The 15,217-nt window shown below is 38.8% G+C and overlaps 1 protein-coding gene across 2 annotated transcripts; it reads right to left on the bottom strand.

The window, feature by feature from the left end:
- Positions 1–2,948: 2,948 nt before the first annotated feature.
- Positions 2,949–12,203, bottom strand: tkta (transketolase a). Of its 2 annotated transcripts, XM_061727168.1 has the most exons (15): positions 12,075–12,203; positions 11,821–11,958; positions 10,699–10,816; positions 10,499–10,612; positions 10,307–10,404; positions 9,259–9,450; positions 9,022–9,140; positions 8,673–8,869; positions 8,391–8,555; positions 7,346–7,502; positions 6,734–6,864; positions 6,532–6,615; positions 6,326–6,419; positions 5,380–5,502; positions 2,949–3,984 (listed from the first exon to the last, which is right to left on the bottom strand). In XM_061727168.1, exons 2-15 carry the CDS (start codon positions 11,925–11,927, stop codon positions 3,797–3,799), a joined length of 1,887 nt encoding a protein of 628 aa, XP_061583152.1. In that variant the 5' UTR covers positions 11,928–11,958; positions 12,075–12,203; the 3' UTR covers positions 2,949–3,796. The 2 variants fall into 2 exon arrangements, with proteins under 2 accessions (XP_061583152.1, XP_061583151.1); XM_061727167.1 differs by having other exon boundaries at positions 11,821–12,127.
- Positions 12,204–15,217: the final 3,014 nt, after the last annotated feature.

The raw sequence follows: 15,217 nt of genomic DNA, 5'->3' as shown, positions 1-15,217 counted from the left end.
GGAAATGGGCGGGTGGTTTGGAGCGTCTGCTTGCTAGCTCTCAGAAGTTGCATATTGCACCTTTAATTCATATCTCCCCTGTCTTTCCTGAAACATTTGCTGTATTTGTCCGGGCAAAGAGTTATTTCTGGCTTTGTATATAATTTGTGCAGTCCTTAACTCTGCATTTTTACATTTAAAATGGTCAGATAACTATTCTATTCAAAAGATTTAAAAAGGAAACCCAACTACAATGTCTCAGAGATGAGATGTCTTTCTTTGAAAGAAAGTTTCTATGAAACAATTTAATTGGACTATCAATATTTCATACTGTTAATATATTTTTTTTAAAATCTTTAAATTTGTCATCAGAAACTTTAAAATAACAACACAATGGATAAATGTAAGATTGTAAGAGTAATTTGATTTGATTCATTTTAAATAAGGTGTAATGAGGCAAGTTTCTTCCCTTGGTATCTGTCTATTTTGTCATAAAAGAGGACTCATTTTCATTGAAAATAGAGGATAAACACAATTGTTATTGTTTAACTTCACCACATTCTATACTTTCAAGAAATGAAAACATGATGCATGTGACTGAAAGCGAAAGTGTTTAATCAGGGATTTTCCTCATGGGCAAGGCTAGGTAGAGTCGTTTGACTGGCTTTGTGAAGCAGCGTGCTTCCTGTTGATAGTTTTGTGTTGCTACACTGATCAGGAGCCCGAGGCTGACCTCAAATGGTAAGGTTTCGTTTCAACCCTATGTCGATATATTCAGAAATTATGTTTTATTCTAATATTACTAAATTCTCTGTGCCCTCTCTCTTTCTATTCCATTCAATTAAGTGTTTATCGGGTTATTTGTTCTGGTATTATTTCAGGAAAATAGAAGAGATCCAACTTTTGGCTTTTACCAGCACTGTATGTAGCGCGTAAAATCTCTGATACAAAGTTGCCTAAAATGAATTTTAGTCTGTTTTGAAAATACCTGTCCCTTTTAACTGGTTTTTCTGAACCTTTTCAGACAAATATCACCATTTTTACTCAGTCTGCTTTGGTCTGGGGTGTGGAACAGCACTTTATAGGCCATTTTATTGTAAGTAAACACTGAATCCAAGTTGTTATATAGTCATAAACCATGTTTGAACAAAATGCATTTCCTTATACACGTCTAATTCTTTATCTGTTGAGTCAAATATTTACTGCAATGCCATGTGAAAAAACAAAGTCCACAATAAGTTCTAAGTGTTTCAGGAAATAAAGGAAAAATGACCAGGTCTTAAAAAAAGAAGACCTCATATGAACAGCAAAACATGTCATACCCTATTAAGCAGTTATTAATTTAATCAATCTATTTTTTCAACTATTCATCAAGTCAACTTATTGTACTTAATAAGTAGAAATGTGGGAAGATTTAATTACTCCCCCTTTTCAGAGTTAAAAAGAGTGTGATAAAAATCATTTGGTACTTACCAGGTATATAAAAGAAGTAAAAACAATATTAGCTTTATTTATTTATTTATTTTTTTAAGTAAGGAAAAACAGGTCACAGAAAACGTCACGGAGCAAATTCTTATTTCAGGTTATTGCAGCTAATGGTGGTTCTGTTAGCTTTTGAATTATAGTATGGGCTTAGTTCTTCACAAAACCGCTTCAAAATCTTAGTTTATTTCACTATTTCAGTGTTTTTTATTTGATATTGGATTTGCTTAATTTAAAAAGGTACTGTTCTCTTTTATATATGACTGCATAATTCAGATAAAATTGTGTTAAAATGTCAACTTTTGTTTGATTTCCAGCCCTCACGGTTCCTTCAGTTCTTGGCCTATTTTTCACCATAATGTTTGAAATCATGGGGATAGCTTTTGGTAAGGTTTTTTTCTTTTTCATTTTTCTTTTAGATATCGATGTTATTTCCCTCCCTTTATTCTTCTGTTTTTACAATCTCAGTTTTCTTTTATCCAGTCCTGTCATTTTACAATTTCCCACTCAGATTTTGTTTGACATTGTCAATATTAGATTCTTACTGTTTCCTCTCAGAGCTGCCAGCTCATACTAAAAGATGCAAAGGCCCTCCCTATGACAGAAGAGGTGCGTATCCCTGTATATGGGTAAAACCTCAAATATGCAACGACATAATAATGTTGTAGTTGTTGATTTCTTTCAGAGCGTTATAGTTACTTTAGTTTAGACTATCATTCAAGAATAATTTATGCCTGATGATCAAAACTGTTGAAGGTGAAGGAATCTATCAGTGTTTCATCATAATTTGTGCTTAAGAGAAAATCTGAATAATATTGCTGGCAGTGTTAAAGTAAACTCTCTGTTACTCTCTTCAGATGTGTACTGGGGATTTGGTTTTGCCCTTTTCGTGGCTACGTTGAACCTCAGCTCATATCATGGTAAACACCACTAAATGATTACAGCATGTAAGAAGTGCAAATAGGAGATTGAATATTGTGCTTTTTTTTCTCAGTGTACACACTGTCTTATGGATGCGGAATCATAATGTTTGCTCTAAGGGGAGCTAAACGGAAATACAGCTCTCTGAGGTAGGTGGGCTTTCAAACTGTTACCATGGATGTGGTAAGATGGTATTTTTAAAGGCTGAAATAATTGTATAAATGTGAATCAAAATGTTTATCTTTCTCTCTTTTGAACAGGAAACTGAGGACACAAACTTCCTGGTGGTAGAAATGATTTTCAACCAGAGGGTGGATTTAAAGGCAATACATTTTGTGCAATCGCAGACATGTGTTTGATAAGATAAACTTTATAGAGTCACTCATATATGTATCAGAAAGCATGTCAAAATATGTCAGCAAGAGAATCAACTGAAATTCAAAGCAAAAGAAAAAAAGGTACTTTGTTTAATGTTCTCCATAATAGAGCTTTCATTGACTTTTCAAAATAAAAGCACCAAATGGTGCATATATGCATCTTAGAAAAACACACGTCAACACAAACTATCAAAGTCAAATGCAGAGGGTTTTATTACATGAAAGTACACGACATACAAAATTTCAAGTAGCAAAGAAAGTGTTTATTCTCATGTTCATAAGTCTGATGTAACAAGCTACCATTCTACTTTGATTGTCTCAGCCGCAGCTTTTATAACCTGTTCTCTGTCAGCACTGCATGGACCTGCAGTCCTGAGGTGTGTTTGTCATGGTTCTTTTAAAATCCAGAACAAAAACAGTGCTGAGGAGAAAGGACTTTTTGAAGCCGCAAAATTGGCATCTTTGTACTGTATGAATTGTGGTTTGGTATGATTGCTCTGTATGACCTTCTTACATTTGTTTCATTCTTTTTTTCTACTACCTTCTACACAACAACGACTCACTTAGTTTCTTCCTGACACTGTCGTCATGATAAACACCTACTTCAAACCTATGCCCCACCCCAATCTTAAGAGCAACATTAGAACAATACATAACCGTTTCCAGCTGAACAGCTCAATCAAAGAGCATTAAAAAACACACGAGAGCATCACACATGTTGAAGATGGAACAATCTTTTTTTTTCTTTTTTTGAGGGAGGGGGTCCACCAATGGCAAAGTCAGCTATGGCCACATTTTATTACCTATATATCTATGAATTCGTGTGGGATGTGATAAATGCACAAAAAGAAGGTTAACGTGGATCTCTACTTTAAGGTGAAAAGCACAAAAATCACAACACTTAAGCACACAATTTAAGAAAATCCACAGTGAATGACTGTAAAGAGCTTGGGTGTCATGTGAATTAAAAACATACTGGATTGTTTATTTTCATCTGCGGGGGAGTGAACGGGTAGGCGGGTGGGGCACAGAGAAAGTTACTTGGCATTGGTGGAGCTGCTCAGCATCTTGCGGACGGCCTGGGCGATGGCATCGCGGTCGATGCCGTAGATCTTAAGCAGCTCGTGTGGTTTGCCGCTGCGGGGAACGTGGGACACGGCCAGCCGGTGCACATTGAAGCCCGACTCATTGACCATCGCCGAAGACACCGCCTCCCCCAGACCACCTTAGGAGTAATGTTTTATTGCATCAAGAGGAATGGAAAGAAAGGGCAATTTGGTTAGATGATAAGGCAGAAAATCAATGTAAATAAAAAATAATTAATAAAATATAAAACAAAGAAAAAATTTGACAACTTAACTAAACCTGGACATCACACACGGTTGCCACAACCGTGCCTAAAACATGTATATTTGTTTAATGTCAGCTAATTGTTGGGGTACCATCTGCAACTTCTACTGAGTACATACATAAACATCACTGCTCTATTATCATTACTACAACTCCCTCTTCCTCCATTAATATTTTCGCTATTTTTTATATCTTCATTGACTTTTTAAGTATTAGGGCTATGTGCAAGGCAAGACGCACTTTATATTCCTAAAATGGGTACTCCCAGTACCATAAAACTGTCATTGCTGGTATTTAAATAATGTAATATGTATTGAGTATTGTCCATTTAAAATAGCACTTTATATTTACTGTGCAATCGGGCAATCTGCAATATAATTACGCACCTAACACTTTAACACTTCAGCACTCTGCACTTTAATCAGCCCTTTGATACCTAATTTTAGCATTTAATATTACTGAAATTCGTATGGTCCCCTGACCCTTGGCCTGTATGTTTCATGATCCACTATACTTTTCATTGTCTTTGCTTTTCTTTTCCTTTTCTGTCCTATTGTGTTTTTAAGGACACGCTTTCTCTCTTGTATTTGCTCCTCCTGCCTACTGGCCATGGAAGCTAACTGTTCTACTTGTCGTTACTGTTGTTTTATTGATTTTATTATTTTATGTTGTTGACATTAACCTGCCGAAGGGACTAAAGATGAAAATTAGCCGTTGGCTATAATCTTGCATATTTACATGTATATGTTCATTAATATGTATTGTCCCTGTTATAAATAAAATAAACTCCAAACTCCGAACCTGGTCAAAATGAACCACAAAACCTCAGACTGACAACAGCTTGCATATAACCTTGTCCAGACTAGTCTGCGCCATTACCCATCCCCTTTATTTTGCGAGGCACAAGTCAAGTCAGACTGTGCTATCTAGGTCACAGACAGCCCCATGGGCACATGCTCCGTTAAGAAAATCTGACAGCACTCTGGCTCTCTGTAGCTCGTGCATTTACAAAATGCACTCCAGTGCCGATACCTTCCCCTCCAATGAGACCACACAACAAGGCAGCTTCTAACCCAATAAGTACATGCCACCACAACATGTCTCCGCCAGTGAACCAATGGAAACGTGCCATCGCAGCACGCTCCAGGACAAGGACCAATGGGAAGGTTCTAGAGCATCATTATGCGAAGGAGCTTTTTGTACTTAGGTTGGTGGTGGTCGTGCATTATGTAAAAGCTGTGCAGCGTGACTAACTTTTATGGAAACCTACCTTCGTAGTAGTGATCTTCAACAGTGAGGACTCGTCCCCTGGTGACACGCGTGTGGTCGATGATGGTTTTGACGTCCAGTGGTTTGATGGTGAAAGGATCAACGACTCTGACAAAGATCCTCTCTGGGAGATGAATTAAGCAGAAAAAAGAATGAGAAAATAATACCTTACTAATAAAAGCAATTGAGCTATTATTTCACACACTCAAAGGTCAGAACCAGTGACTAATAATTTAAGTCATTAAGACACATTCATGCTCAGACTGTTTAGTGTCCATTTAAGCAAGAATTGTTTATTAAACTAAATATTTTAAAATGAGTTATGTGAAATAAAAAAAGTACCGTATTTTCTGGACTATAAGCCGCACCCGCATATAAGCCACATCCGCTCTATTTTTTAAAAAATTATTTAAAAAAAGATATACAAGCCGCACCTGCATACAAGCCACATCTGCCCTATTTAGAAAAAAAGATATGCAAGCCGCAGATATTTATGTTGTTAGATTAGATATTTACTACATGTACAGAACACTTTTGAACTGTAAATGATGTACATGTTTCCTACCTAAATAGATCCTTTTCTAACAGTGTCTTTTAACACGGCAGCAACTTTGCTGATTAAAACGGACAGAACCAAAAGATAAATAACCTGTATTTATTTATCTATTTATCTGTTTGAAATCTGCTTCTACTTCTATCTGCTAAAGAAGTAGTAGTGTATTCTTCTTTTGCCTTAGCCTTTGCCTTTATTTTGTCTTAGTTTTGATTCTAATTCCAGATAGAGCGCCCCGAGCGGTGGAAGAAAAATCCACAGAATAGCCGCACCTTTGTATAAGCCGCATGGTTCAAAACCTATGAAAAAAGTAGCGGCTTATAGTCCAGAAAATACGGTAACTTCTACGTTTTTTTCCTCCTGCACTTAAAATGAGTATTTTTCAGGGCTGCACCTTTCTTTAGATGTTCAGCGGCAGCGAGGGCCTCATGCAGAGTCACTCCAGCTGCAACCACAGTCACCTGGTCCTCCTTGCTCTGGTACACCACCTGGGAAATGCAATGGTGTCTGTCAGGTTAGTGTGTACTGTATTTTCATTTTCAAGCAATCGTTTCACTCATACTGCCTTATCAGCTACATAAACCTCAAAAAGCTTTTTACCTTTGCCTGACCAACATGGAAATCTTCGTTGCTGTTGTAGATGATGGTGTTATCCTGGCGACTGGTTCGGATGTAGCAAACACCCTTAATTGAAAGGGGAGAATGACAGCAATGTTACTGTAAAGGATTTTTTTTTCCCTCTAATGAAGAGCTCAACTGATCCTGGAAGGAAGCCATTACTCTGCAAGAGTATTTGAAATACCTTTGTTGTTGCAGCCAGTTCCACAGCCTTCTCTGTGGACACACCATCACTGGGATAGAAGATGGTTGCAGTAGGAAGGGCTCTAAACATAGCTATGTCCTCTAAAGCCATCAGAGAAGGGCCCTCCTCTCCTGTAACGTAAACATTTGCCATTGATTTCATGGGTCTAGTAATGAGGGAAAAAAACCCTTAAAAGCAATTGATTGGGTGGGTGAGCTGATGCATGCAGGTTTCGTGGCCCAAAAGCCAGACTGCATGCAGTGTACCTGCTCTAACAAAGGGACACTTGGTTCCCTGCTGACAGCTTCCAGGGCACACACGAAAGGAGAAAAGGGGGAGGATTGAATGATAGCTGTGAGTCCAAAGGGGGCAAAGGGTAAGGAAAAAAGCATTAGAGGGAAATAGAGAGAAGGATAACTGGACATTGACAAACACACAATTGTCTTTTAACATTTATTAGCAATATTGTGAATATAGGCTGAGGAAAAGGATGCTGAGAAGTGGTTGGATGCAGTGTGAGGAGATAAAAGTAGAATTTTGTGAGGGTGTTGTGTGATGGAGTAAGTGAGAGGGGTTGTGGTGGGCTTGGCTCATTAACAGCAGTCTACTAACCAGTGGACAGACCGCAGTGGGAGCCACACAGGTTGATGTTGCTGTCTGAAATTGTTGCCATGCGAAGCTGGTCATAGGCACGAGTGAAGAAGGAAGCAAGAGTACTGGCGAATACTATGTTCCTCTCCCGGGCAGCACATCCCATGGCGACACTGACCTGGTAAAGGAAATTATTGTTTCTTAGTCCTCATACAAGCACACGGCCGCTACTGCACCATTTTCATGGGCAAAGTGGCAGACAGACATACACTGCATGAACCCGACCACAAAAAGATCCCTAGAGGGTCAAATATTTGCAGCAAAAGCCATATGCTAAGGACTCTTTGAACCAAAGACCAATAAGTAGCTTGTCAGTTTTCCAAAGATCGCTGCAGCTTATTTCACCATATGGATGGAATCAGTGGCATACCTCTTCTTACAAATAATTTCCTTTGTCCTTTTCCCAGAAAGTCTCGGCAGTCCTGCAGCTTATATACTTCGTCAAAAGCAACATTTGATGTGAGGATTCTCATTATTGAACCAAAATAAAACCAACTCTTCCCTTTACGAGCACAATGAAAGAGAAATGATATAGCTTCATGTCGCGGTGTTAGTCTCAGCGATAATTGTAATCTTTTTTTTTTTTTAAGTCTCACGTATTGCAGCCTTTACCTTTTGACTTCTCTTATACATTCAACCAGATGGTCCCATCCTGTGCACTGATTAATATTTCACTTCTGAATACACTTGTCAGGACTGCTTATCATCATACGCATGCCTGACCTACATTAGGTATGGCTGCTGTTGCAGCCATAAAAGGACAAAGGACTGTCTACATATTAACACACAAAAAAAAAAAAGAAATAGCAACAACAAAGCAAAGGTGTCTTCTAACTAAAATGTCAGCACCTGCCACATTATCCATAAGAAGGCCCTTTGGCACTATCATTGGCCATCCCTTTACTATTAATAGACAAACCCTGTTTAATTTGATAATATAGGCAAGACTTGAGCTGCAGACATTTATTCATAGAGGCTTATTCTGGAGATTTATCAGGCATAGTACCATATTCTGTTGAGCAATGTAGCACTCAACGAAGCGATTAGGATGCTCATTCTTGAAGATCTCGGAGCAGGTGAGGTTGTTGGTGTCTCCATCAAGGACCACAACACGTTCGTTATAGCGGCCCAATTTAGCCAGTGCCATCCCGTATGCCTTCCGAGTAGTAATCTATGGAGAATCAAGGATTAACAGCCTTTTTTTTTTTTTAAATCTTTGCACAGACAACACAAAAGCTTAATATACGGGTGTATTAAAGGAGTCTGTGTTTGTGCAGAGATGGAAAACCTTCTCTCCAGTCTTGTAGCTGGGTGCACTGGGCATCCTAATGTTTCTCAGGCTGACAGGTGGGGAGTCCTCAACGGGAGCGGGCGGATACAGATGCTTACTGCTGTTCATAATGCGGCTCTGCAGATCCTTCATAACCATCTCAGCCATGTCTTTGGGCAGAGCTTTGGCATGCCAGCCCAGCTTATCCTCTGCAGCTGAAACCACACAAACATGGCATTACAGTTCACAGGCATTTTTTATTAGATTGGTTATCTCTCTCCCAAAAAAAAGCTGATGCGGTGACCTTTTGTGCATAATTTACTGAAAACCAAGGATAATGCATTTGAAGATGAAGAGAAACAATTACCTGGAATGCCTTTTCCCTTGATGGTTTTAGCAATGATTGCAGTGGATTGATGGCGCGGCTGGCTCAAAGCCTTGCAAAGCTCTTCCACGCTGTGGCCATCCACAACGATGGCATGCCAACTATGTACACACATGCACACAATCGAACTTACCATTGCTTCACATAGACATAGACACCAGGAGGATATTTATAAAATAAGATTGTAGCATATACTGTACATTCAAAATGCTCCATTACCCGAAAGCCTCGCAACGCTTCTGGTACTTCTCTACATGATGCTGTAGGGGTGAAGGGTCACTTTGGCCCAAGCGGTTGATGTCTAAGATAGCCACCAGGTTGTCAAGCTGGTAGAAGGAGGCAAATGACATGGCCTCCCAGACAGAGCCCTCCGACATTTCACCATCCCCGAGCAGGCAGTACACACGGTAACTGAAGTGGAAAATAAGACAAGATTATTTGATTTGTGTGACTACATCTGTGTGTGGGGGGGATTCTTATCTGGGACTTGTAAATGTCATACAAAAAAAAAAAATTTGAACCAGACGGATTATCTCAAAGGGATTTGATGTTTATCAGTTATTATTATTAATCGTGAAAGCTTTTTGAAACTTCTGAAGCTGCATCTGCAGAATTTTAACACCTCTCGGTGAAACAGGTCTCCAACAGATTAATTTAAAGTAAGGTGAAAATGATCATTTTAAAAGAAAATGTAAAGGTTTTTACTTATTTTTTCATACCAACAGATAATACGGTCAAGGTGAAATGGCTTAAAATGAATAATCTGTTCTATGCAAAGCAATACTTCTCATTTTGACATTCGTTCAAGGGATTAAGCCATTAAAATCACTTTCAGACAACAGAAACGGACGACCGATCCACGTGTTTAAAAGTGCAATATCCGTATTTAATTCTGAGACGAAATCTGCTTGGATGGTAAAAATAACTCAGATATGACTGCTGCGCCTGTGGTTATTAGAGCAGAAGAATCGTGAGAGCAGAGCATGTATAACTTCAGCACACACCCGCTGAATGTGGAATATCCTCCCTCATCTAAAGAAGCAAGCTGCAGACGCACACTGTAGATCCCATCCAAAACATGGGCGGAGCTTAATATTAGCGGTAACCTTATTTCTGTAATTTAATGTAAAACTAATTCACCATGCATACAGTAAAACTTCAGGTTCTTGTAAACAAATAAAAAAAAACAACACTTAAAGCTGCAAAAACTGCCACACAACAGTATAATTTACAGTTGTCATCTTTGTGCACGTTTACAAAGGGTTACCTGGATTTATCAAAATATTTCCCCGTATAAGCCATTCCACAGGCCACACCAAGACCTTGTCCCAACGATCCAGTAGCTACATCAACAAATTGTTGTTTCTGAAATGCACAAATACCATGATGGTTATTGTTGATCCACCGGTTGTGCTCAGTGGGATAATCCCTGAGGTGCTGTGTGTATGTGACGACTCACGGGGGTTGGGTGTCCCTCCAGGGTGGAGTCAACCTGGCACAAACTGAGAAGATCGCTCTCCTTCAGGAATCCCGTTTCAACCCACATGGAGTACAAGGCGGGAGCAGCGTGACCCTGAGAGACAGAGAGAGACTCAAATGTGAAGCTTCTAAATCACCTATTTATATTCATACAGACGCATGTATTTGAGCACCTCTCACCTTTGATAGGATGAAGCGGTCATTGTTGAAGTTCCTCGGGTCTTCAGGGCGGTACTTCATAGTGTGGAAGAAAAGCACGGACATGATCTCTGCCACGCTGCAGCATGATGTGGGGTGTCTGTCCAGCAGAGAAGACATTGGTATTAAAAATACTGCTTTGATTTTAGAGTTTTTTCCGGCAATGCATAGTGCAGATGTATGAAAGCAAGTGAAGGTTCATGACCTCTGGGGAGACACGTATGACATTTCATTATTTAAATCTTTTTTTCTTGACATCGTAAAAAATGTTCAAACGAAGAGTTAAACTGCCTTAAATTTAGTTTATTCTTCAACTACAGGCAGGAGCTCTAAAATATATAATATCTGCCATTCTAACAATAATATTTACTTCCTCCTCTTCACTGCTTTTGTCTAAGAAGGAATATAAAAAAACAAAATGGCCGTAGTGGCACATCTGCACCAAGTAAGCGGATTTGCATCCCCCATCAACGCTCTACTGAGACCACGGCATGAAAAAAGATTTTGGCTTATAACTAACATTTTGATTCCGTCTCCCAGTAAACGTGACTGCTGTGATCATTGTAATCACGCAACAGTGGAGCTTGTTCGCAATTTCTGATTAACACACAGCTGTACATGATAGTTCATCGTGTCCGAGACTGCATAGAACCACGTCATCTTAATCCGTACATGTCATTTGCTCTACAAGCTGGTTGTGATGTAAGTGTTTTACAGTAATGTCAACTACTTCTCAAAGGTACTATTGTGTATATTAGAAGATAGTTGAGTATGAAAATCTTAATTTAATCCAATAAAAAGATACATTATTTGTGATTTCTGAAAATAATAATACTAAAAAAATGAAGTTATTTGGTCGATAGACCCAACTAGGAGCACGAAGAGAGAACACATTGTTTCTTTGGCTCCTTAAGTTTGTGTGTGTTTGCGTGCATCTGCATGTGCATAGTTCAGCAGATTTACTGTAGCTGTCATGGTGTTTGTCAGTGCATGCTTGTAAAATAAAAATTAAGTTTGCATCATGTTATGCAAACATAGATTGTTTATAGTGAAGAGTAGTAGTAGTACAGGCAGTGCATGTGGATGAAAGTGGGTGAAACTCACCCGCTGCCCGCTGCAGTCGTCGCCTTGATGGAGTTGATCCGGAGGCGGTTGGCAATGTTCCTCAGCGCCTGCACTGTCTGCTGGTCAGGTTTGTGGTAGTCCTCCATGAAGGCAAAATTTCAAGTTCAATGGCACCAGCTAAAGGAAAAAAAAAAAAAGAAAGAAAAAAAAGTGGACCAACAAGAATCCTGTAATGAGTTTGTGTGTTTGGAGTGTGTGTAATTGTGAAACAGAGAGTTGTCAAAGAGCAGCACCTGAATGTGTGTGTGTGAGAGGGGGATAGAAGCAGATAGAAAAGAGAGAGGGGAAATAGAGGAGAGACTGGATTTATCCTGCTGAGCATGGAGACACATAAAAGGATACACAGACACACACACAGACACACATACACAAACGGACATACACAAAAGAGGGGAGGAGTGATGTCGGATGGGTGTTACTGCTAAAATATAATGACAGTTGTTCCATTGGCTACTCTGTGACTGGGATGTAAGAGGGTGGTGGAAGGGGAGGATGTGTGTCCGTGTGTGTGTGTGTGTCGGGTGGGGGGGGTGAATGGTGTTGATGCACCTCACCCTAATTCACTCTGGCTGCACTGTCTAAACTAATGATTCAAATATGATGGTTTAGTTCTTTGTTATTTACGAACACCAAGCAAACCTACTATTCTTGCCAAAGTCCTGTGTGAACATGCTCCAATCTGCGTTCATTAGACCAAAAAGAAAACAAAAAACGGTTGACTTGAGTGACAGAGGAATAATTAAAAAAAATGGCACAAATAAAAAAAATAAAAATCTGGTTAAGACTGACTGAAGAACATTTTCTCATTTAAAAATGGGGAGAAAAAACAGAATTAAGAAAATACAAGTTGAAGGACCATTGTTACTTTAAAAGAAAAACATACAGATAAAGTCCCTCATGTTTATTATATGGTAACAGCCAGTTATTTAATGGGGTTACCATTCTGGTGATGATAATCCGATAATAATTTTGGCTTCTGCATACACAGACACGTTGTATGATGGGTGTTTTGTTTGAATGCTGTATGTCAAATAGAAAATCTGCAGTCTTTCCCAGGCAGCTTAGACTCAAATTCATGTCTTTTGTTATAGTGACATTAGATGCAACACATTGTTTTTTGAGCATTGTTTTCTTTTTCTGTATGCATTTATATATATGTGAAGAAAATTAGCCACTAAGATTTAAAATATGAATTATCTTCTTCTCATTTGATTTTTTTCAATCATTGTTTCTGTTGGATATTAATTATTCATCATGAATCAACACAATAAGTACAACTCTTTTCCCTTTTTTGCATATTTTGTTTGGGTCAGACCGGTATATGTTGTAAGATGTTTATTGTGTAATTGTGTAAAATTCTGTTTTTTTATGACAATATGAGTTAATATGTTTAGGACACGGTGTTCCATCTCCATAGACCTGCTGCCGCAAAAAAAAAAAAAAAAAAAAAAAAAACCTGATGGACCCGAAAGACCGTGCAGTTCTGAGCATCACCACTTGGTTCCTTTTCTAAAGTCACCTGAAGTGTAAAACAGAACTGCAGGACTTGCAGTTTCTTCAAGGGTCCACTAAATAAGCTTCATACTACATCATAAAATCAAATGTGTAAATATATGTTTGAAATATATCTGAATTGGATATGAATTGCAATATGAATGAATAAATTGCTTATTGCATTTAAAGGGGACCTATTATGAAAAACACGTTTTTTCTTGTTTTAACATATATAACGTGGTCTCCCCTCACCCTGCCAGCAGAGGGAAGATGAAATCCCATGAATTTCAGTAGCAGTAGCAGTAAGTAAAAGTCAGCAGGTAGTGATGTTATTTTTTTATGTTATTTGTATTTGTCTACAAGTTTGTTTTTGCATGGGCAAAGTATTTAGCTTAGCTCCGGAGCACCGGGGCCGCATACAGAGCTGCCGGAGCTGCTCACGGACCGGCCCAGCTCCAGTGTTCCCTAACGGAGCCACCGACTCGTTAGGTAAATTAGTAATACATTTTTTCTGTCTGGTTTCAGATCTTCCAAGCCTTTACCTTCAGAAAACGCACGGTCCTTCCTTGAGCCAGCAATAGTGTATAAATGTTATTTATATACAACTCATATTTTATTTTTTTAACAAAAAAGTTGCCATTTGTGAAAATTCAGTGTTGTGATTTATTTACAGTTAACATGATTCATCTGTCTTGTAACATAAGAAATGATGAGAAATCTTCCTCTGTGAAGACGAGGTGACTAAAGGCTGATTTATGGTTCCGCGTTACACCAACGCAGAGCCTACGGCATAGGGTACGCGTCGATTTAACGCAGAACCGTAAATCAGGCTTTAAGATCCGTTTACAGCGTGTAACTGAATGAGAGCGTCCGACTATCACGTCGAGCTGCGTGACATCGGACGCTCTCTGTCTACACTGAAACTGTTAAACTCGCGGCCAGTTAGGACAGTCTAATACAAAAAAAATAAAGCCATGGAATTGATTTTGTCGCAGAAGCTTCTCGCATGGGACACATTTTGTGTACGACGCAGCCGGCTGCTCTGGCCGGAGCGAGGTTTATTCTCCTCCCCTCCTACACGTCATTCAAGCAGCCAATCAGCGCAGAGCCTCATTATCATAGCCCCCCCCCCCCCCCGCCCTTAAACTGAAGCACAGAAAAAGGCTTTAGAAGCGGTAAAACTAGAGACATGGCCCACAGGCTGAATTTCTGATTTATGTAGAAAAAACAAACTTTAGATTGTTTTTAAGACATTCAAGGCCTGTTTAAAATATACATTAAATGCCATAATATGTCCCCTTTAATGCAAATTCCAAATCGAAAACCTAATCTTTTACTTTTCTCATAAATAGATTCCAGTATGGAATGATTCATATTTGTCCAAACATATTCATCTACTCACGACTGCTACTTTAATAATAAAAAATTACATCCAGAATGGTGTTTGCAGGGAGAGTTAGCCTGCCACCTAGAGTATAATATTGTTCAGTACATTTAAACTGTTTCTGTCACTGCTGCGTTACCTGTGGGGAACTTTAATACACAGTCTGAACATAAAAAAAGAAGAAGAAATCTAGAAAAATCGCGATCAGTTAAACATTACATGAAATGTAATTGGAGAAAATCAGCAAAAGAACTCACAACAATATTTAATAGTAAAAGTAAAACCTTTTCCATCAAACAAATATTTGAAGAAATTAAGGTATTTCGACTAAAGAACTGTCAGGTCTAGTTTCAGCAATATTATACACTCAGAATAAATTAGGTCAGCTGACTACCTGATTATACTGAATGACCAGGTTTTTCCATCAATAGAGTCGAGCCCTTAATTCCACTATGGAGCTTCGGGGGTTTTCTGCAGTGGTCCAACTGAGCCAGCAGC

Source organism: Cololabis saira, chromosome 8 (genome assembly GCF_033807715.1).
Source record: "Cololabis saira isolate AMF1-May2022 chromosome 8, fColSai1.1, whole genome shotgun sequence".
Lineage (NCBI taxonomy): Eukaryota > Metazoa > Chordata > Actinopteri > Beloniformes > Belonidae > Cololabis > Cololabis saira.
The sequence above is the reverse complement of the archived record's forward strand: the minus strand, read 5'-3'. Positions and strand labels throughout refer to the sequence as shown.

Excerpts from the sequence above, each read along its gene's own strand:
- tkta (XM_061727168.1), bottom strand. The coding sequence starts at position 11,927 with ATGGAGGACTACCACAAACCTGACCAGCAGACAGTGCAGGCGCTGAGG. Across the intron at positions 10,405-10,498 it reads TGGAGGGACACCCAACCCCC|AAACAACAATTTGTTGATGT; the intron begins GTGAGTCGTCAC and ends TGTGCATTTCAG. Across the intron at positions 3,985-5,379 it reads TGAAGATCACTACTACGAAG|GTGGTCTGGGGGAGGCGGTG; the intron begins GTAGGTTTCCAT and ends ATTACTCCTAAG.